Source organism: Vanacampus margaritifer, chromosome 10, assembly GCF_051991255.1.
Source record: "Vanacampus margaritifer isolate UIUO_Vmar chromosome 10, RoL_Vmar_1.0, whole genome shotgun sequence".
Taxonomy (NCBI): domain Eukaryota; kingdom Metazoa; phylum Chordata; class Actinopteri; order Syngnathiformes; family Syngnathidae; genus Vanacampus; species Vanacampus margaritifer.
In genome coordinates this window covers 16,578,966-16,601,415 of record NC_135441.1, presented here as the reverse complement: position 1 = coordinate 16,601,415, position 22,450 = coordinate 16,578,966, and the positions used below count along the sequence as shown (strand labels likewise).

At 40.8% G+C, this 22,450-nt stretch overlaps 1 protein-coding gene across 3 annotated transcripts; it reads left to right on the top strand.

Moving 5' to 3' along the window:
- The first annotated feature begins 723 nt into the window (after positions 1-723).
- kdm3b (lysine (K)-specific demethylase 3B) lies at positions 724-21,318 on the top strand. Of its 3 annotated transcripts, none has more exons than XM_077577507.1 (25): positions 725-1,289; positions 3,728-3,883; positions 5,150-5,263; positions 5,439-5,544; positions 5,726-5,850; positions 5,940-5,999; positions 6,153-6,848; positions 9,265-10,471; positions 10,548-10,764; positions 10,872-11,086; positions 12,237-12,389; positions 12,496-12,603; positions 12,691-12,818; positions 12,894-13,191; positions 13,276-13,529; positions 14,809-15,081; positions 15,205-15,376; positions 15,481-15,571; positions 15,687-15,817; positions 15,938-16,057; positions 16,624-16,647; positions 19,030-19,169; positions 19,276-19,452; positions 19,527-19,661; positions 20,363-21,318. In XM_077577507.1, the coding sequence occupies exons 1-25, from the start codon at positions 1,083-1,085 to the stop codon at positions 20,441-20,443; spliced, it is 5,388 nt and encodes a 1,795-aa protein (XP_077433633.1). In that variant the 5' UTR covers positions 725-1,082; the 3' UTR covers positions 20,444-21,318. The 3 variants fall into 3 exon arrangements, with proteins under 3 accessions (XP_077433634.1, XP_077433633.1, XP_077433632.1); XM_077577506.1 differs by having other exon boundaries at positions 12,891-13,191; XM_077577508.1 differs by lacking the exon at positions 16,624-16,647 and having other exon boundaries at positions 724-1,289; positions 12,891-13,191.
- The last annotated feature ends 1,132 nt before the right edge of the window (positions 21,319-22,450 follow it).

Below are 22,450 nucleotides of genomic sequence, written 5' to 3'. Positions count from 1 at the left end.
CATAGGGAGCTCGCATTGACGTATTAACAAAGACAGATATAGTGCACCAAAAAACCAAAAGACAGATATTGTAAATAAATAATATTTTTTAGAAATTGAATAATTTTCCAAGGCACCTGATAATTTCTCTTGACACATTGTGGTTGGGCATCACTAACATAATGTCAATTACAAATGTACATGGTATAGTAGTTCCATCGTCAGGTTAATATAAAATGTTTTCCCTGAAATATTTCTCGGCTTTATTATTATTATTAATTGCAATGCAGCTGTAATTGTCAGCCAGGTAGCAAAACTTCTCTCTACTAGAAATATATCTGTCTGAGCACGTTAAATCTAGAACATAACCATTTAAAAATATCAGCGGCAGTGCCGCCAAGACAAATGCAGTAAAAATAAAGAGAATATAGACTATTGGGAATAAATTATTTATATAGTTTGATGGAACAAATGTTAGATTTGCTAAGTGACTGACTGTCCACCGGTTGCAATGGATTAGAAATGCATTGATTGCATTCCTGTTTTAAATACTTTACCAGGTGAACTGTTGTGTTTATAACGAAGATCAGAGAATGTCATGCGTTCATCGTTCCTTTAACTTCATATAGTGTGCGTGACATTGATCTCTTCGTCATATAAAGAAAGAGGGAACACTTTAGAGGTGGGGGAGGTTTCATTTTTCCCTGCAATAAACCAGCCACCATTCCGCAGTGGTTCAGATTGTAATTCCGATTTTTTCCACTAGAGAACGCCGCTCACGCAGACAAGATCCGTGTCTCCGCAGTGCTGGTTGCCTACGAGGAGTGCGTTTGATTGTTGCAGGGCTCAATGGCGGACGTAGCAGGATAGTCGCGTATACCACCGAGGACAATAACAGCTCTGCCGTGTCAATTCCGTTTCGCCGTCCAGTGTCGTCTGGTGCACGGCTCGATTTCCAGTTTGCGGCGTATTTAGCGATACATTTAGCGGCCGCAATCGGCTATTTCCCCCTCCCTTGTTCGTCTTTTCGAGTTTGCATCCGAGCGAGGAAGTTAACGCCGTTCATGCTGGCTCGATAGAGGCAGCTAGTTTGCGGGCAAAACATGGGGGAGTCTCTTGAATTGATCGGGAAGCGGCTACTCTTGCTCCTCGGCGACGGCGGGACTGCCAACGGATCCGAGTCGGAGCAGCCGCCGCGAGCCCGAGACTGGTTGCGGGGCACGGTGCGGGCAGTGAGCGTCATCGGCCTGGCCGCCCCGGAGGCTAGCGGAGGAGAAGCGACAACAACAACTCCTGCTGCGGGACTGACGGTCGGTGTTTACATACGGTGTGGTGTCCTACAGTGGAACCAAATAACAACCAGCTAGGGGGTTAATATCTCAATTGATGTCTTTTTCCCTCTCACCCGATTGGTGCATATGTTAGTATGGGTACATATGTTGACACATAGTACTGTACTAGCTTTGCCATGTACAACCTACGAGCTTGCTAACGTCACAGGCAGCTGGCTGAAGCTAAACTCGACACCGGGGATTTTCTGGCCTTCGTATTGTTCGCTTTTTACTACATTAACTAGTGTCAACCACCTTTGGGAATATTATTCAGTTGCCACCACACATTAAGAAATATCATAACTGTGATCAATTTTCGCCCAAAGAAAGATCATTTGATCGTTTTTGCTCCCCTTCTGCATAGACAAGTAGCATTAGCTTCTTGCTTGATAGCTGTCTTAGTCCACTAAGCGGCCTTTAAGTTGCGAAACAATTCATTTTACAAAGCATTTAAGCCGTTAATGTTTACAAATGAGGACGGTGTGTTAAATAGCCTTTTTTTTTTAATTATTGGAATGCTTTGAGCAAAGATGATTATTCTACGGTGGGTAAGACTGCCAAAGAAAGACGTTGAGGTGGATGAAGGTGGATGACCTACATAAATGAAACCAATTAGATACGCGGAGAACACCTAACTCGAGATAATATACGAATTTCTTATTCACTCTATTAATAGAGTAGTATTTGGTTTTCAATTTATTTTGGCCTCTACCAACAGCAGACCTCACCCCATTGGAGTTCTTCTTAGGGTGTGTTGTTAAAATATAAAACGACAGTACCGAATGTAACGAAATGCACCAGAGAAACATGAAATTGATAACCTCTATCAAAGTGTGCTTGAGTGCAAAAACAAGATTCTGGGAGTGTAAGAAGCGGAGTGTAAGAAGCCAGCAGTTTGAGCTCATTAATAATTGTACTTGAAAGTAATTAGTATGCTTGTTTTTAATGATAAAAACAGCATCTTTACTTTTGCAATCTTTATGGATGTTAAGAACATTGAATGGTGTTGGCAGGTAAATGCACAGGATTGTTTAGTATCTAAATTGAAAAATAATAATAATACATATCAATAATACTGAAATGTTACTGTGTGTAAAATTCTCAACATTTAAATTAAGCTCTCCAGTATCCACAATATGTAAACATTGCAATGTTCAGGAATATGGTAATGCAATGGAAGATCATTATTTTTTATTAATAAAGTCAAAGCAAATTGGTATCTGACCAGTTGTGGTTTAACATCATGGGTGACATTGATGTTAAGGCTATAATGTGGAACTTGCTGTTCTATCGACATGGGTGATTTCTTAAAAGATTGAACACTGCTCAATTTTCCAGTGTACATCTGTTCTCTTCTTATTAGCAATATTAGTTGGAGAAAAAAAAATGCATATGCATATTGGTTTCCCATTCGCGCACAACCATTTTGGATTATGGTTTTCATCTCGTCTAGTTTTGCATTTGTAACTACTGGCATCTTTTATCTTATGCATTGCAGTTATTTGGAAAATGTAGAAAATTGGGCAGATCCCTCCTTAGTACAAGTTTGTTGATTTTTTTTTTTTTTTTTTTACAAATTAATGACCAATCTAAAGTTTTGAAAACAGATTGCTTTTGATGCAATGTGTAGATTCTTTTGGATGCCAGCGATATATCCGATTGGTTAATTACAACAGTTCGTGGGTTGAATTAAAAAAAATGTTAAGAAACATGAATCCATTACAAAGTCATTTAATTAACTTTTGATAATGGCAAAGACTACATAAGTCCTGGTTTGCTTAAAAAATGTTTTAACAATCGGGGTCAACAATTTAAAGGTTCAAGCCGAATGTAATTGACTGAAGATTCAATAGCATCCCCTTTCTAAATACTCAATTCCTTCAAATGTACTTTGGGGTTCGGTCCCTGTTTATGACAACATTTCTATTTGTATAGTAGGGCTGAACAATATATAAAATTCAAATTTACATCACAATGGAGTAGAATTCAGTTTAGAACTCACAAAGGCTGCTAGTTGGGACAGTCGGTTTATGTCTGTTTTATGTATTTATTTATATAGTGTCTACTGTCTAGATAAGTTCAGTGCTTAAGAAGTGAAATCCATATAATGTTTACAAGACATTTTTCATAATACTTAAAAAGGTAAAGTGATACTGAGTTATGTTTACGCCACACTTGTTTGGCAGATTTTTATGTCTTATAAAGTTCAAGCTCAAACTATTTGATTGCATTTTTTGATTAACCTCATAACCCTTGCTAAGAAATTTGATCTTTGCAATGAGAACACGCTAATTAACGTTAAGGCTTAAATTCTTCATAATTAATGTACCACTGTTGCAGAAAGCATATATGTGCTAAAACTGGGTTGATGTTTGACTTGGCTGGTGGGTAAACTGACGAAATGTTTTCAACTGCAGGTGTTTGTGGAGTTTGAGAACGCGTCGCAGCGGTGTTCGTGGGTGCAGGTGTACGATGATTCCGTTAAGGCTCTGTTAGTGGAAGATTCCATCGTTTGGGCCAGTCGAAGCATTACTACCCTGTCTTCCGGGTCAACCACACCTTGGCCTGCTCTGGTAAGTTAATTGTCAAGGCTGTATTCACACTTGGAAGTTGTATACACAGTTTCAAGGACAAAATTTTGGGGGGAAAAGTAAATATTCAACTTCAATTTCAATTTCAAAAAACACTTACAGATCATTTTCAAAAAAATTGAATATTATGAAAAAGAAAAACAGTAACATTCAGTCGTCTGAGCTTTTTCTATGTATATATGCTGTTTGATAATCTGCTGAAGTCCACTGTCTTCTCTTTTGTTGGCGCATCTTCTCCTGCCACATTTTGCCCTTCCACTAGACTTCCATTGATATGCTTGGACACAGCAGTCTGTGAACGACCAGCCTCCTTTGAGCCTCCTTGGCTATGAACTATTGTGGCTTCCCCAGCCTAATGATACCATATCTATGAGGTTCTTCTGGCCGGTTGTCAAGGCTGCAGTCTTCCCCATATTGAACCGAACTGAATCAATTTAATGACACCTGGGGAAGCCTATGTAGATGTTTAGACTTTAGTAGATGACACTCAGTAAAAAATTGGGCTGATTTCGTAACAGTATTCTAATTTTTTGAAATCCTGTTTTTGTGGAGTTTATGATTTGAAATTCCAAATTATGTAAAAAGAAATGAATACTTGAAATCAACTTAAATTGTGGGCCCTTGCTGATATTGAGTATTGATCCTTGATGATGCCAATAAGTCTTAGAATTGTGATGAAAATGTTTTAATCAATTGTTTAACAACAAAAAGCACAAATGTCTTGACCGTTAGTTTCACTTAATACAACTGTTTTTAGAGTAACAGCTTTGCATCACTGACAGTGATGTGGTACCTTGGTCTGAACACTAGGGTATTCCATGCAGAAGGAGTGAGTGCATGTAGTAGATGAAAGAGAAAGAAATAATAGGCAAAGAAGGCGTAGTCTTGTGGTACTCACAGGATGCCTTGATATCTCTTTGTAATTTCAAAATCAAGTCAGTTCAAAGAAATACATGACTGCTTCTTTAGAATGCCACTTAAAACCAAAAATTTTGACTGGAACCAGCGTCGGGGCCACAAGTAAATTTCCGCCCCCTTTGATGGTTTCTGTGCATCCCAAGTTTGTAGCTTTGGCTTTTAACATTATTTACTTTTTATAAAATGTACTTTATTGTTGTTCTGTGATCAGTACTTGATAAAGCTGTCCTTGATTGATCTGAATTCAAATGTGTGTTTTCCCACTTGCAGGTTGCTCTGTGAAGTGTAAGGCTATGTTTAATGGTATATGTTTTTCTTTCTTCTTCATAGGCTTTTCACTCAATAGTGGACAGAGTGGGTTTAGGAACTGTACTTCCAGTGCAGTATTTTGGAAGCAACAATCTTGAGTTCCTTCCTGATAAAAAGTCTATCCACAGGTTTGAGGTGTGTATCATTTGCCTTTCCCCCCAATTTAATCATGACAATGTAAACCATGACAAACAAAACAAAGAAAATAACTACAGTTAATGGACATGGGAATTAAAATTGTATTTGTGGATGTTGTATCTATTAAAAGCATGACAGTATTAAGGACAATGCTTTTTGTGTTCTTACGCAGGTTGAAAAAGACATAAGAAATCCACTGCTTGTGGAACAGCCCTCTGTGCTGACTGCCATTTCCAGCTGGCGAAGTGATTTTGAACTGCAGGAGATTCTTAGGAAGGGTGAGAATGTGTCTTCTTCCTTTTGACTTTTGAAAAATGTAATGAAGGCTGGAGTGTATTTATTTTTATTTTTATTGTATTGTATTTTTCATACCAAGTTCATCTTAAATATGTGATTTTGTGGCATTTACTATTCAGGTCCAGTGTGTGTGAAGTTGAACCATCATTATTGTTTGTGCAGGTTCATACACGATTCAAGGACGAAGAGTGTGTGTGTACCAACCGGAGCTTGAGGAATGCTGGGCCCTGGGACTTGTCTCACAACACGACCTGATCTCACACATAATGGAGATTATGTTGGATAAGGTGATGGTTATAGTGGACAATTGACTTTGAAATAATTGAGAGTGAGTGGGGAAATCATGGTTTATTAACACTACACACTTTTGTCATAGAATAAAGAAAAGCAGCTGGTGGACCCCCGCGTTATACATGTGATGCTGGGAGATGAAGAGGTAAGGCTTTCTAAATCAATGCAAAAGTTTTTCTTCATATAGAGCCATATTCTCTCTGTCATGTGCAAGCTATTTTATGTGTCTCCCAGGGCTTGCAGCCTTTTTATCTATGTGTAGATAAAGCATGTGTAATTGTTTTTGTTTTTTTTGCAGCTTGGTAAGAGTGCCCGGCGAAAGATGGACAGTGAAACATTGAAAGGTGATAATAGTCGCAGACGCAGAACTGCCTCTGAGGAGGAAGACATGAACTTGAAGCGTTTTAAAGGCGCAGTCGAATTTGGAGCCGATGATCAGAGGTGTGGTGATTCTAACAAAAACTTGACGGAAGGGCCAGATGTGTGGAGAGGAGACGCTGGCGAAAGAGTCAGCAGCACAACCAAAAATGGCGGCACCTTGGAGGGGAGCCTTCTTCAGGGCAAAGTATCAACCCCTGCCAATTCCTCCGTCCAGATGGATCAGTCAAATGCCAACCCAACGCGTTATTACGCCCATGTGAAAGAAAACGGTCGGATGATCGCCACACAAGGGGCAGCGGACTCAACCACCTCAGTTTCTCTTACCCCCACCCCTCCTCCCCTCAAACCAGCACCGTCTCCCTTTTCTGCCACATCTTTCCCCTCTTTAGGGCAGATGCCAAGCCTGGTCCCTGGAGCCCCAGCACACAAGGCTTCTCCATCCCAACCAGCAGTCAGAGAAGATGCCTCCAAATCCTTTTCCAAAACTTCAGCTCTTGTTTCCCCTGGACCTGTCACCATTTCGTGGTCTTCCCCTGACAGCAGCCCGAGTGTGGCGCTGTCTGCCTCGGGAGGCTTTACTCCCAAGGCTCCCACTTGGGGAAGCCAGACAGAGGTAAGACAACCAGAAGCTTTTGTACATTCGATATTGTTTGCATTAACGTTTTGCTGTGTCTTGTAAAAGGACATGAATGTGCATTTTTGTGCTCAATAGCAGTGGCATCACACACACACACACACACACACACACACACGCGCACACACACACACACACACACACACACACACACACACACACCAGAACCCATACCAATTAACAAAGTATGCTGCTGGGACTGTTGAGCTACTTTCTTTTTTTCCTGAGGGGGGATGCCTGTAATGTCATTATAGTTCTCACTTCTCCCCAGGGGCATGTTTGGATGGCATCTTAGAATTGCTACAATGACTCATTGATTACTTTTACCAAATCTTACCACAAGTATCAACCCTGTTAGAACCATGTTTTCCTTACCACTAATGAGTCACTGGGAACATTGTTACTATTTTACTACACTGGATGCAAGCTCACTCATAATCAAATAGCCATCACTGCTATCTATCTACCTACTGCATTTACAATTAGGGGTGGGTATCGATTAAGATTTCCTCAATCTATTCAATTTCGATTCACAAGAGTTCAGTTCGATTCGATTGAGATTTTTTTCCATTTGATCCAATTCAATACCATCCATCCATCATCTACCGCTTATCTGGGGTCGGGTTGTGGAGGCAGCAGTTTGAGCAGGGAAGCCCAGACTTCCCTCTCCCCAGCCACTTCAACCTGCTCCTCCCAAGGTGTTCCCAGGCCAGCCGAGAGACATAGTCTCCTAGTTCGTCCTCGGGGCCTCTCACTGGTGGGACATGCCCGGAACACCTCTCCAGGGAGGCGTCCACGAGGCATCCAAACCAGATATCTGAGTCACCTCAACTGGGTCCTCTCAACGTGGAGGAGTTGCAGCTCGACACCCGAGTCCCTTCCGGATGACCGAGCTTCTCACCCTATCTCTAAGGGAGAGCCCGGACACCCTGCGAAGGAAGCAAATTTTGTCTGCCTATATCCGGGATTTTGTTCTTTCTGTCCCGACCCACAGCTCGTGACCATAGGCGAGGGTAGGAACTTGGATTGACCGGTAAATCGAGAGCTTTGCCTTTCGACTCAGCTCCTTCTTCACCACAACGAACAGATAGAGAATCTGCATCACTGCAGACGCTGCACCCTTTCCACTTGTCGATCTCCCGCTCCATCCTGCCCTCACTCGTGAACAAGACCCCAAGATACTTAAACTCCTCCACTTGGGGCAGAATCACATCCCCAACCTAGGGAGGGCACGCCACCCTTTTCCGACTGAGGACCATGGTCTCAGATTTGGAGGTGCTGATCTTCATCCCAACCGCTTCACACTCGACTGCAAATTGCTCCAGTGAGAGTTGAAGATCACGGCTTGAAGAAGCCAACAGCACCTCAACGCCCCGGCTGAGTCTAGAAATTCTGTCCATAAAAGTTATAAACTGAATCGGTGACAAAGGGGCAACCTTGGTGAAGTCCAACCCTCACTGGAAAACAAATTCGACTTACTGCCGGCAATGCGGACCAAACTCTTGACATCGGTAGTACAGGGACCGAACAGCCCGTATCAGGGGGCTCAGTACCCCGAAGCATGTCCCACAGGACTCCTCGAGGGACACGGTCAAACGCCTTCTCCGAGTCCACAAAACACATGTGGACTGGTTGGGCGAACTCCCATGCACCCTCGAGGATACTGCCGAGGGTGTAGAGCTGGTCCAATGTTCCATAGCCGGGACGAAAACCACACTGCTCCTCATGAATCCGAGATTCGACTTCCCGACGGACCCTCCTCTCCAGCACCCCTGAATAGCCCTTACCAGGGAGGCTGAGGAGTGTGATCCCTCTATAGCTGGAACACACTCTTTGGTCCCCCTTCTTAAAAATTAAATTCATTACGATATTGATTCATTATGGAGCATCCATTTTTCTTAAATATCAAGGACATGATGAAAATTCCACAAACATTAAATTCTAAATAAAATTTTGCGGTGGCAGTAACTGGTTAAATGATTTAGTGCTGTGCATCATTTAACCAGTTACTACCTCCCGGGTCATAATCGCTTAATTGTTACACAAACATTGACATAAGCAAGGTTGAGATGAAAATATTTTCATAATTCTAATTCAATAATTGGAAATATAAACTAAAAAGATTCTGAATTGTCTTAAAAGTGCAATAAGTCAGATCTTTCATAAATGTAAGAAAATACTTTTAAATTCATGTGAACAGTAAATTTCAAAAAAACAGTAAGATACAAAAAAGGCCTTTAAAATTCTATTTTCTTATGAATTTATGGGGAGAAAGATATATTAAAAATAATCTATTCGTGGTCTTGTGAATTGATATCAGGCTCGATGATTGATTTTTATTTTATTTTATTTTTTAAACCCAACCCTTTTTACAATGGCTTTGTCTTCGTTATAGGCACCCAAGACTGCGTTGGGTTATCGACTCCCATCAGCTGTGCCTGCTGCTCCTGTTTTTGGAGAGGTTACCTCACAGACCAATGGTGCTGCAACTGGCTCTACAACCTCCAAGGACACTTCTAGACCCTTTGGATTTGGCTTTGGTCGAGATAAGAATGAGACTCAATCCAAGCAAGACCAAAACTTGTTTTTCCAGTGCATGACAAAGAATCTAGACTCCAACCCAGGCCTTGCTGGTGCTCAAAACCAGTCCAAGGACACCAATTACTTTGCCGCTGCGTCAGAAACCGTTACTAAGGAACCCCCAAGCCTTTTTAAGTCTGCTGCAGAAGGGGTGAAAAAGCTGGAGCAGACCAAAACACCTGACATTCATCCAACAGGAAATGGTGTGCTGAGCAACGCTTCAGCAGCCTTTCCAGGCGTGGGTAGCACTTCTGCTGGAAGGGGCTCCGCCGTTGCGGGTTCTGCAGCAGTGTCTGGACTACAAAACCTTTTAAAGAGTTGTAATAATGGTACATTGGCAGGGGCTGTGGTTATGCCATCTAATTTTAATCCTTCAGAGAGCCATCAGAACCTTTTTCTGCAAGGCTCGAAAGAGCCAGCAAATCCATTTTTGTCCTATGGGGACAAAAACATACATACGCCATTTGCTGGACTCTCCAAAGTTGAATGTGCCTCGGACAACAAGCCCAATCTTTTCACTATGGCAGAGCCACCTAAGGGCATTCTATCCTCACCTTTCGCAGCACTCTCATCTGCCGCTTCACCCAGCTCTTCAATCTCTCCAGCACCAAACACGACCCAGAGGGCGCAGAATGAAGGCACTTTGTTAAAAGAAGAAAAGGCAGTTGGGGAGATGCCGTCATCCACTTCAGGCAGCTCTGTTTTTGGTACAGCCGGCCCTGCCAGAGCAGGCAGCTCTGTTTTTGGAACAACTGGCCCCGCAAGAATGGATCAGCTGCCTGTGTCTTTTGACCAGAACCTGACACAGAAGTTTGCCTTGGAAGAAAGAGCACAATCAACCAAACGTGACTCCGACCTAAGCAGTAACAGCGACCTGTCCGACCTGAGTGAGAATGAGGAGGGTCCAGACAAAGGCCAAGCTCATGGAGAAGCATCTCATTCTGGGAAGGACGTAGCCATGCTGCAAAAAGCTAAAATCCAAGGCGCCGCTAAAAGCCGTCCACGAAATAAGCCTTTCAAAGGTAACCTTAGTTTAAGAAAGTCAGAAGCATAAAAGGTGATATCATTTTATATTTAACATTACATCATATTTTCCAGTGGGCCAGTCTGTACTGAAAGACCAGAGCAAAGTGCGCCGTCTTAAGCAGTCTGGCGAATCCTTCCTCCAGGATGGCTCGTGCATCAACGTGGCTCCTCACTTGCACAAGTGCCGCGAGTGTCGCCTGGAGCGCTACCGTAAATCTCGCATTGCAGATGATGATAGTGAGGATGACGATGATCCAAATGTGGCTTGCCGTTTCTTCCACTTCCGAAGGTACTTCATTATAGCAAGTTATTTTCTTTGTACCTGTATTGATGTTTCCACAACAAGACAGATCATTTGTGATATTTCATCTTTTTTTTTTTATGTACTGTGCCAAGGTTGGCTTTCACTCGTAAGGGTATGTTGCGTGTGGAAGGCTTCCTAAGCCCACAGCAGAGTGACTCGATGGCAATGGGTCTGTGGCTACCTGCGCCCGCTGTGCAAGAGGGGCTTGACCTTGACACATCCAAGTATATCCTGGCCAATGTCGGCGACCAATTCTGTCAGCTTGTCATGTCCGAGAAGGAGGCCATGATGATGGTGGAACCTCACCGTATGTACTAATACATCTCATTTTTATTCTTAACTCTTTGACTGCCAAAAACGTTAAATAACGTTTAGTAAAATCCTATGGAGTGCCAAAGACGTTAAAAGACGTTTGTTTCAAAACAGAGGTGAAACTAACCATTTTCTATTGTTGCTATTACTGAAAACGGAATAAGGTAGAAACAAACTTTTTTTTTCTGATGAAAGATGAGAGTCCAATCTTTCATTTGGTAGTATGTGTGTTTCCATAGTCCAAACACATAATTTTCTGTGGACTTTGAAAGATCAGTCAAAATGCTTAAATCGACTGGCACCCACGGCATCCCTTTTCTGAAAACGCCTGGCAGTCAAAGAGTTAAGGCATACATGACATGCCAAGTGTTACGGTTTGTCTGGATTCTGTTATGGGCAGTTGTCATGTGTTCCACTGTTGTGGATAAGTAAAAAATGTTCTGGAGGGGATATATTGAGCACTGGGTTAATTTGTTTTTTTGTTAAAGAATGAGTGAGTGGCTGTCATGCACTTGACTTGTAAGTACCGTAACTTGTGATGGGCTGACACAATATTTGGACTCTACCATCCAATCGCGCTAACGTTTGTCGATGATGTAATCTCATCTTCTTCACGTCTGACTCCAGTGTGGGCAACTCTGAGTAAAAGTAACAGGACAAAACCACTTGGCTAAACTACTAAGCTTTTGTTAAATGTATTCATAAAATGTTTCACGTTTAACAAAAGTCTGGCAAGAAACGTGTTACAGTGGCAAATAATCATCTATGCAAAACAGCAAATTAATAAGTGTCTAGAGGAAAAATATAAATGCACAGTTACATACATTGCTTGCATAATAGAGTGAGTTTTGACGTTCTATGTTTTCAGTGTCTCACTGCTATTGTATATTTAGCAATATAGTGGTAAGAAATTATATCCTAGTGAAATCTAAAAACGTACCTTCCTTCCATCCATCCATTCTTTTTAACCGCTTGTCCTCACAAAGGTCACGGGCCCCGGGGCGCTGGAGCCTATCCCAGCTTGCTTCGGGCAGTATATACGTACCTGACAGAATATTCATAATGTTCCTGCATACAGCATTCAAGTTACTCGAATGTTAATTGACTATCCTGTACTAACATTACTTGTCTTGCTGCTCCAACAGAGAAAGTAGCATGGAAACGTGCTGTGCGAGGTGTGAGGGAAATGTGTGACGTGTGCGAGACCACCTTGTTCAACATCCACTGGGTGTGTCGCAAGTGCGGCTTTGGCGTGTGTCTGGACTGCTATCGCCTTCGCAGGAACAGACCAAGAGATGGTAAGTTTTCATAGATAGTGGCTTTAATTAGAAGTTCCTCTTCTCAATTTAGGTTCCTCGGGTCCAATGTAAATGGTGTGTTATAAACATGTGTTATATATTTTAGATTTAGAAGATGGTCCAGCGGACGATGTTTTCTCTTGGTTGAAGTGCGCTAAAGGACAACCTCACGAGCCAGAGAACCTCATGCCGACACAGATTATCCCTGGCACAGGTACTGCGTGCATTTATACATTAAGATTGAAATGTAAATATGCTGTCATGAGGTTTGATTGTTAATACACTTTTTTTTTTTTCTTAGCTCTTTACAACATAGGTGACATGGTGCACTTAGCAAGAGGCAAGTGGGGTATTAAAGCCAACTGCCCTTGTGCCAGTCGGCATACTAAGGCCCTCGTCCGCCACAGTGCCCCCAATGGGATTTCACAGGTGCATCATAATGTCATGATTGCTACATTAGGTGTTGAATATGCGTTCTTACGGTTAGTTTGCTTGTCTCAGCAGACACCGCCAAACAGTGGTGGCATCCCTGGAGCTACAGCATCTGCTGTTGGCACAACTCCAAAGTCAGAAAGTGAAACGTCAACTATCAAAACCGAAATGACTCAAACAGCAGTAACGTCCAGTGGCGGGGCAGTGGAAAGTGTGGGCAGTACTAGCACTTCCACCAGTAGTACATCGTCCCTCAGTAACCTTTCACAGTCATCCGCTAAGGAGTCGCGCTCGTCGGGAGAGGGCAACAGCTCTGCTCTGCACTGGCTTGCAGACTTGGCCACACAGAAATCCAAGGATGACACGAAAGGTGAGGAAAAAGACAAATCACCGGAACTGCGGTTAAGTGTCTTTCCATTTTAAAGTGTGACGTCACTGTCTTCTTACCATTCAGAATCCGGTTCACTTCGCGCCATTATGAATCGGGAAAGTCGACCTCCTTTTGGACTGGACTCACTCAGTGCCCTGTCAAGGCCTTCGGCTTCCAGCCCTAAGCTCTTTAACAGCCTGTTACTGGGTTCCAGCGTGCTGCAGTCCAAACCTGAAGGTTCTAGTCTCCGGGACCTGCTCAATTCTGGATCTGGCAAGCTTTCCCAAGGACATGGAGAGAGTGTGGTACCATTTCCATCCGTCTTTACCTCCGGAGGCGTAAGTGTAAATTTTTGTTTGTGTGTGTGTATATGCATGTGGCAGAACTCTTAACTCGCTCACTCCCAGCCATTTTCACTAAAACAATCCCCTTACTGCCGGCTGTTTTACTGGATTTTGACTGATTTTGCAAGGCCCACAGAATATCGTGTTATATTGCTATAAAAACATGAACCTACCAAAAGAAAGATTAAAGTCTCTTCTTTCAACAGGAAATAAAGTATATTTCTATCTAGCAATTAGCATTAGAATATAGCTAAGTTTCATCATTATTCACAAATCTATTTAGAATACTGAGTATTGTTTTTTTTCAACATGGTCCTGGTGGATCACTTTTACTCTGCTGCCACATTTGTGTAATAACTGCCATTTCTTTAACCGTTCTTTGCCGTTGAGAAGGTTGCCTTCTGTATGCTCCAGCATAAAAAAAACAAAGAATGTATAAATACGTCTTTGGGACACTTAGAACATTTTAAATAGAACATATTTATACGTTTTTGGGAGCAAATTAGTTAAGTTAGGTTGCCACCTACTCGTTCAGTAATGAGCCTGAAAATACTAAAACACATTACTTAAATTTTTTTTTAAAAAAAATATTTTTTTAAGTCTTCTCAATAATTGCATAGCATGTGATCCATATAATAGGGGTGTCAGGCGATTAAATTTTTTAATCGTAATTAATCCCATGACTTCAATAGTTAACTCAAATTTTATATCTGTTATAAATGTACAACAAAATGTACAATTGTTCTGAGTTTTCATACTCTTAACATAAAAGTGGAAAAAAATGTTTCACTAATAGAAATATGGATGCATCTTTTAGTCATTGAGACAGCCATTTCATAAAATTTAGTTAAAATTAAAAAAGGTATACTGTACTGTGAGTGTGACAATGATTTGTGTTGAGGTCATTTTTTTGCCACTAGATGACATAGTTGCATTTGTAAGACGGTGACAGCTCAGTGCATTTTTTCCTTTTCATATTAAGAGCTAGCTAATCTTTAACATGAAGCAACTTGTAAAATTCTGCGCATTTTTTAAAATTGTAAAATATAACCTGACCCCAGTCTCCACAAATATATGCATTTTTATTACATTTGTTACTCCTAAATTTTGACGTGGACGAGTCTGCTACGTTTCTACTGGAATTCCCCCCGGTACAGGCTTTCCAAATAAGGGACGGTCATTAATCGCGCTTTAAAAATTAGTGGCGTTAAAGGAACTCAAAATGAACACACAAATTTTGACACCCCTAATATATGTAATTGTCTTTACTCAGAGTGACAAGCTAAAGAGCAGCCTTCCCAACTTCTTGGACCACATCATTGCCTCGGTTGTGGAGACGAAGAAAGCCGAAGGCCGCCGTTCCGGAACCTCTGAGGGAAGTGAGCTTGGTGTGTTGGGAGCCCGCAAAGATGGGATAATGGGCCTCAGTGTTTTGGAACCACACACCTCGCACTCCTGGCTCTGTGATGGGCGACTCCTTTGCCTCCAGGATCCCAGCAATAGCAACAACTGGAAGATCTTTAGAGAATGCTGGAAGCAGGGACAAGTAAGAAGCACTATCCATATTCTATACAGTGCTCTTTTTTTCATCTTTAGTGTGGAACTGTTTTTATTAGAATAGCTTTACATTTTGTGTCTTATAGTTCCAATTTGTTTCCTTTGTGCCTAGCCTGTCTTGGTGTCAGGGATACATAAACGACTGAAGCCTGAGTTGTGGCGTCCTGAGGCCTTTAGTGAGGAGTTTGGGGACCAGGACGTAGACTTGGTCAACTGCAGAAGCTGTGCCATCATTTCTGACGTGAAAGTGCGAGACTTTTGGGACGGCTTTGAGATCATCTCCAGTGAGTTCCCCAATACTTCTTTGTACATGCAGCTTCCCCCCCCCCCCCCCCCCCTTTGGACTGCATAGGTCCATTCAACATTGATCTGTTTTGATCAACTACAGAGCGGCTGAAAGATGCTGATGGTAACCCAATGGTATTGAAATTAAAGGACTGGCCTCCAGGAGAAGACTTCAGGGATATGATGCGCACACGGTGAGTGACAAGAGACAAACATCAATCTATAACTAAAACATTTTTTTAATATAGACTTGCATCTATATTTAGGAATTTGTTCATGTTTGTGTTTCTTCCTCTTTGCGTGTCATAGGTTTGACGATTTGATGGAAAACCTTCCCTTGCCCGAGTACACTAAAAGAGATGGCCGGCTAAACCTTGCTGCCCGTCTGCCTAACTTTTTTGTACGACCAGATCTAGGACCCAAGATGTACAATGCTTATGGTGGGAAGCCGTGGCCGAGTTTCATCAATCCACACTTTGATTTTTTTTTTTGCTCCATTATTTCATTTTTTGTTTTCATCTTTCATCCTCTCACTTTTGCACGACTGTTGTTTTTCTCAGGCTTGATCTCAACAGAAGACAGGAAGGTGGGCACCACCAACCTTCATCTTGATGTGTCAGATGCTGTCAATGTTATGGTTTATGTTGGAATACCTCATGGAGAAGGAGACCTGGAGAAAGGTCAGTGGACTGGCACACTCAAACATCAACTCTATGTAGCTGTTTTGAAAATGTTCGCTCTGCTCATGCTCTTAGGTACTATGTCATCATAATTTTCTTAGAATTTAGTATTTTTTTAGTTAAATGATCATCCTCCAGGAGGGATGGATTTTTTTGACAAGGGTTGTAGAACTGTCAGATCCATCATCAGTAGACCCTGGCCTCATAAATGGGTTCCGAGAAACAAAACAAACATTCCCAGAGAAGATACTTATAGACAGTACAGGCTATCCCATAACTTTTTTTTCTTTCTTCAATTCGAAGGTTTAACAATCTGCTAATCCAAAATGTTGAAATAGTATAATGCTTGAGATGGATAATAGCATTTAAAGCCATGTCAGTTCACTTGGTGGTGAGTTGTAGCTTAATTGGCGGTAGGCAACAATAAATGATATGCTCAGGTTGACTCGGAGCCAAAGCGTCCATTATTCTTTGACACGGTTGTTCATCCTTGGCTTACACAGCACCCGTAAACTAATTCAATGGGTATCTGTTTTTTTCATTACGGCAACATTTCTCATTCACAGAAGCCGATATCAATGGACGCAAAGGTGTGTATAGACTTTCAGTTGCATCACTTGAGTAGCATGCATTTCTTCCTGACTAACTCCCCCCCTCTTGTTTGTTCCACTCTTCACTCTGCGATAGGGCTGGGCGATAATGGCCTTAAAATAAATACATTACAATCAATCACCCACACACACACACATCTGGTAGAAAAGGTGAATGGTAATGTTATTTAAAAAAAAAAAAAAAAAACATACATACATATCTTTCTTTGTAGAAAGGTGTTTTCCTCTTGGAAAGCGTCCCTTTTGGCATAACGTGTATGTAAATTAACATTTTAAATGTTAAAACAATTTTTTAAAAAGAGCCGTCAAAAAGCACGGTCCGGCTGGTCCGTATGTTATTTGGTCGGAGCGAGTGGTCGCTGTCTTATATATTGGTAAACTTGTGGCTTGGAAACAAATATCTTGCGACAAAAGTTGACGGTATTTAGACATGGATAAATAACAACAAATAAATAAATGGGCAGCATTTCTTTAGCAATATTAAGTGCAATTGACTCCATGACTGCTGTTGCCTTCGGCCGGGAAAATTCTGCTTACTTTCTTCTGTAGTAGAATAAGTTGCAAATCAGCCGTGTTTCTAATGAAAGATGTGCTTGTCAGTGAAGTGCTTTGAACTACACAAGATGCTAATAAATATATTCATTATAAATAAACTTAAATTGCCCAAATTTGGTTCATCGCCTAGCCCTAATCTGCAATTATCTATGCAACGATTGGGGTATAGCTCCATTTATATGAACATAATCTTCAAACCCCAAAATAATAATTTATCATTGAAAACTCCCTGTGGATGTCACAACCTGGCAAAACCTTCTCAACCCCTCCCACCCTCCAGCAAAAAAGATGCTTACACTTCTTTGCAGCTGCAGTTTGTCCACTTTCTGTCAACTTGGTGTAATCACTGTGGGAGGAAAGTTTGAATGAAGGGCATCTTGACTTGGCCCCCCTCCATCTCATCTGGCAGGCATCTCCTCTCTGCTATTCCACTCTTTAGCTAACATGCACACAAACTGTGATTCCCCATTTCCCGTTTTGGAACAAGTCAATTTATAAAACACATTCACAATGTGAAAGATAAACCATTGCAAAATTGACACTACTACTAAACAAAATGTTTAGAATTGCTTATATTGATATTTTAAATCATAAATGTGCCTCAGACTGTAATCCCCAAACTGTCATTTCAAGTTCATACAACATTGCTGTGCCATTATAAGAAAATGGCTCAGAATTACCATAAGCATACATAATACAACATATTGTAGCTTTCTAGAGAAAAACATTTATGTCCATTTTTCCCAGGACAGCGACAATATGTACACATCAACAATTCTTTCAACTTTCTGACTTGTATTGTAATGAGAATTTTAAAGTTGCATTACGATCAAGTTGATGATGATGATGAAGTGATGACTCCACAGAGAAGCTGAGATATTACATCCCTTTTCTTGTCAAAGCTTTCTCGGCTGGTGAGAAGAAAATAGTAAAGCAACAACTTTTTTTTATGATGACCCAAAGTTTTTTTTTTTTTTTTTTTTTCCCACATCTCCATTGTACTGTCAGCGGTATTATGGAATGTAATTGATGTCCATATAGTACTCTTACTCGTTGACGCTATAATGGCAGCTCAACCTTTCCCTTCCTTGAGCATATCCAGGAGGGTTTACCTTCTGACATTGTAACTTTTTTTCCTGGCGTATCAGCTGTTTGACAGCATATACAGACATTAAAGAGCAAAAAAAAAAAAGTGAAATACTCTACTACATGCAGTGATGATGTCACATTTTAACCAAGAAAAGCCTTTGCTTATAGTATTGCAGCGTTGTGTTCTATATTAATATTTGGCTGCATTTGTATTGTTATTCTAAATAAAATAGCGACAATAAACTAATTTGGACTACTTTAGCAATGCTGCTGAAAATTGTGAATAATTTTGCGGCAGATCGGCAACAGTTTACTGTAATTACACGAGGTAAAAAAAATAAATAAAAAATTAGGGGTATCGGTACTACTACTCAAAACCACGGTCGATTTTGTAGCCGTTTTACGGTCAAGAATTAAAAATTAGAACAACAGAAATTTGCCATTAATTTCATGCAATAAAAAAAATGCTATACAGTATTAGGATATATAGGGCTTTAAAATTATTTGTCATTTTTTGAAGGAAATTTTATGTAACAGAAGTACCAGTAGTAGAATTGAGTACTCGTACTGGTATCGGTCTGAAGAAAGTGGTACACTATCAAACGCCCCTCATCATAATAAACAAATATTTGACACCAGACAACATGCACCCACAAGACAGAAGAGCACCGGTGTAAGAATCTGCTGATGTCATTATGTTGTTTTGTTTGAACACAGAGGTCATGACCACTATTGAGGAGGGAGATGTGGATGAAATGACAAAGAGGAGGGTGTACAATGCAAATGAGAAACCCGGAGCTCTCTGGCACATCTACGCGGCCAAGGACGCAGAGAAGATCAGAGAACTCCTGCGCAAGGTTAGCAGCCAGCCGACACTGTCCCGGACGCCCGCCCGTCCCTGGATAAATCAGCCGCAGCATTGGCAAGTGGGCAAGTTTTTCAGTTGAGTCTTTTTCTGTCAAGTTCGGAGAGGAGCAGGGTCAGGAGAACCCGCTCGACCACGACCCCATTCATGACCAGAGCTGGTACTTGGATCAGGCTCTCCGCCGCAGACTCTATGAAGAATATGGTGTGCAGGGCTGGGCCATTGTGCAATTCTTGGGCGATGCTGTTTTTATCCCTGCTGGAGCACCACACCAGGTAAAATGGTTTAGTGATCCATGCCCGTCTTGTTTACTTTTCAAATATAACATTGTTTGTCGTTCTGCTTTCAGGTGCACAACTTGTATAGTTGCATCAAGGCAGCTGAGGACTTTGTGTCTCCAGAGCACGTGAGACACTGTTTCAGATTGACGCAGGAGTTCCGACACCTTTCGACCACTCATACGAACCATGAAGACAAGCTACAGGTAGGTGTGCCGAATACACGCACCCTTTTTCACGGCACCAAGGGATGTGTGCGTTAGCAGAATTAAGCAAAAACGACTCAAGTAATGTGTACAAAACTGACATTTTGTGTAGCTTCAGGTCGTCCGTTTGTTTTTATACAAAGCTTTGTAGAAATGTCCTATTTGTGTAATCATGCTCGTATGAACACAAATAAATGCACCGACATTTTTGTCATGTAACATTAGTATAGATTTTTGCTGTCAAAAAGTTCCTGTAGTGTTTTTATTTTATTTTTCAGAAAAACAATTCCCATAGCAAATAAAGTTGTCGCCACTGTGAGAAACAGCTCCATAGGAAATCAATTAAGTAAAAATAATTAGTTTTATGACACATGCATTATTTGCAATAGTTTAAGTAAAAAGTAATAACAGCTTACTGTCATAAAGACAAACCACTGTATTAGAAAACATACATTAAACTACTTCCACTTGGAAAATGATGACACAGCTAGTTGCGGCACATTATTGCCCCCTTGTGGTCTTTTTAGGTATTGTGGACTTAGTCAGACTCAAACTGGTATGAAATCCGAATCATAGGCTACAGTATTTGTATACATGCTACATGTGACAGTTTGAAGACAGATCTCTAATGATGTTGAGCATTTCTGTGGTTGTTGATTATAGTAATATTTTTTTTACCATCTGTTTGTCCCTATATCTAGGTGAAAAACATCATTTATCACGCAGTGAAGGATGCCGTCGGCACACTGAAGTCCCATGACCCGAAACTAGCCCGCCCGTAGTCACAGATCCGTGTGCCGTGATGACTAGCGTCCCAAGACTGCCCCACTTCACTCCACCATACAAGATCTCTACATATGCGTATACATTTTTCACACACACACACGCTCTCAAACAGCAGAGCGACACCATAAATTGTAGTTTTCCAGGGGCAGTGAAAATTTGGATGTGGCGGAATAGATCGTGAAATTTGGGAGAAGGGTTCAACCTCGTTCTGTGCTTGTCGGAGCGCCAATGAAGGAAGTCCTTTATCGCTGTCACACAGTACGCGCAAACTTGTCTAGTTTATTTTTTAATTTGTTTTGATTACCTCTGTATTTAAGGTCAACGTGTTTGTTTTGTCGTTTCCATTGTATATGTACAATGTGCAAGTAAGGGAGGTAAAAGCTGACGTGCCTTCGAAGCGGATGTTCAGCGACCATATAAGAAACTGATATGTGCGTTCCAGACTCATGTTTCTATTTTAATGACGTCAGTGTATTTCAATAGATGCAAGGTTAATTAACCTGTTTTTGTAGATTTTTGTTGTTGTTCTTGCAGTTTTCAAACTGGGTGCTTCTACCCTGGCTGAAAATGTATTTGTGAAGCAGCCAGTCAAGGAAGCAGACCAAAGTTTTGTATTTTTAGTTTTCACTTAAAGGAGTCTTTTCTTTCATACACCCCTTTATCATTGCACAAGTAATGATCAGGAGGATTTCATAGAAGAGGCTTTTTTTCAGTTACTTTGTTTCACAGGCTGAATAACTGCAGATTTCAAACAACATTGGTCTAAAATCACATTTGCAGCTGAACACAACTACTGGCCATTAACATTGTATCAATATATATTGATCTTAGCAGTCTGTTTGATTTTTCACAATAAAGTTAAGAAAAATGGCGTGTGTGTGGGTGTTTTGTAAATATACCATTGGCTAATTGCTTGTTTTGTTGATCATCAATGAATTTGATCTGGGATTTGAATGTTGTTTACCGGTAATAGAAATACTTTGGAAATTAACTTTTTAATTTTTTGTTTTATATTAAATTACATTTTTATGCAATTCCAATTAAATTTTTATGATACCTACCAACCCAAGACCCCACAGTTTTATAGATTCATTTAGTGTATCCTGGAGCAGATTGATATGCTCACTAAATTAAAACATGTTTGACCTCATTTCAAATAAATGATTGTATCTAGAAAATAGGATCTCTAAGTGGGGCATGAAATAGAGCATGGAAAAACTGCAGTTCCCTCAGAAATTGCCATTGGGTATCCTGAAAGATGTAGAAATACTAATATGAAAATAAAAAGGTCCACATCACTAATTTTATTTGAACAATATTTCTCAAACATGATCACATGGTTTGAATTTAGCATGGATGATGACATCGAGAGTTGGAGAAACCACACATCTGAGCTTGTCTGACCATCGTCACTCCAAATAAGAATCCTAATGAACTGTTTTTCAGGTTTGTAATTTGTTTCACGTTATTTCTGGTTGAGTCGTGTGGTTCACAGTCGGCCCAAGGCATAAGGGAACTAAGAACCCACTTGGGAGCCCTGCGATCATGAGGGACCCTGAAAGACACAAAAAACATGTAGATTATTTTTGGGGTCATCTCAAGTTTTGATTTAAAAAAAAAAACTATAAAGGTTTTACTCCTGAAAAATATTTTATTACTTACCACTGTAAAGTTACATTATTCGGCATCCATTTTCCAGCGGCTCACGACACAATAAAAATGCCATTTGCCACGGCTCACAAGGCTATTTAAAAAAAATGTGGAGGTGGGCAGAGAGAGGAAGGCAGGGTGTCAAAAACAGGTCCCTGTATGACTAATACATTGGTTTATACCTTAGAGCTAAATATGGAAAGATACAAATAAACTATTACTAAAATAATACAATTTCTCTTCAAAACACTGGTGAATAAAGAAAATTCAATTTTAGAAGTAAATAGTTTCTTCCATTTTCTGATGTGTCTGATTTATGAAGATATCACGTTATATATATATATATATATATA

Bases quoted from the DNA above. Each gene is read 5' to 3' on its own strand.
- kdm3b (XM_077577506.1), top strand. From the start codon at position 1,083: ATGGGGGAGTCTCTTGAATTGATCGGGAAGCGGCTACTCTTGCTCCTC. The intron at 5,851-5,939 runs GTGATGGTTATA...CTTTTGTCATAG, and splicing joins TGGAGATTATGTTGGATAAG to AATAAAGAAAAGCAGCTGGT. The intron at 12,390-12,495 runs GTAAGTTTTCAT...TATATATTTTAG, and splicing joins CAGGAACAGACCAAGAGATG to ATTTAGAAGATGGTCCAGCG.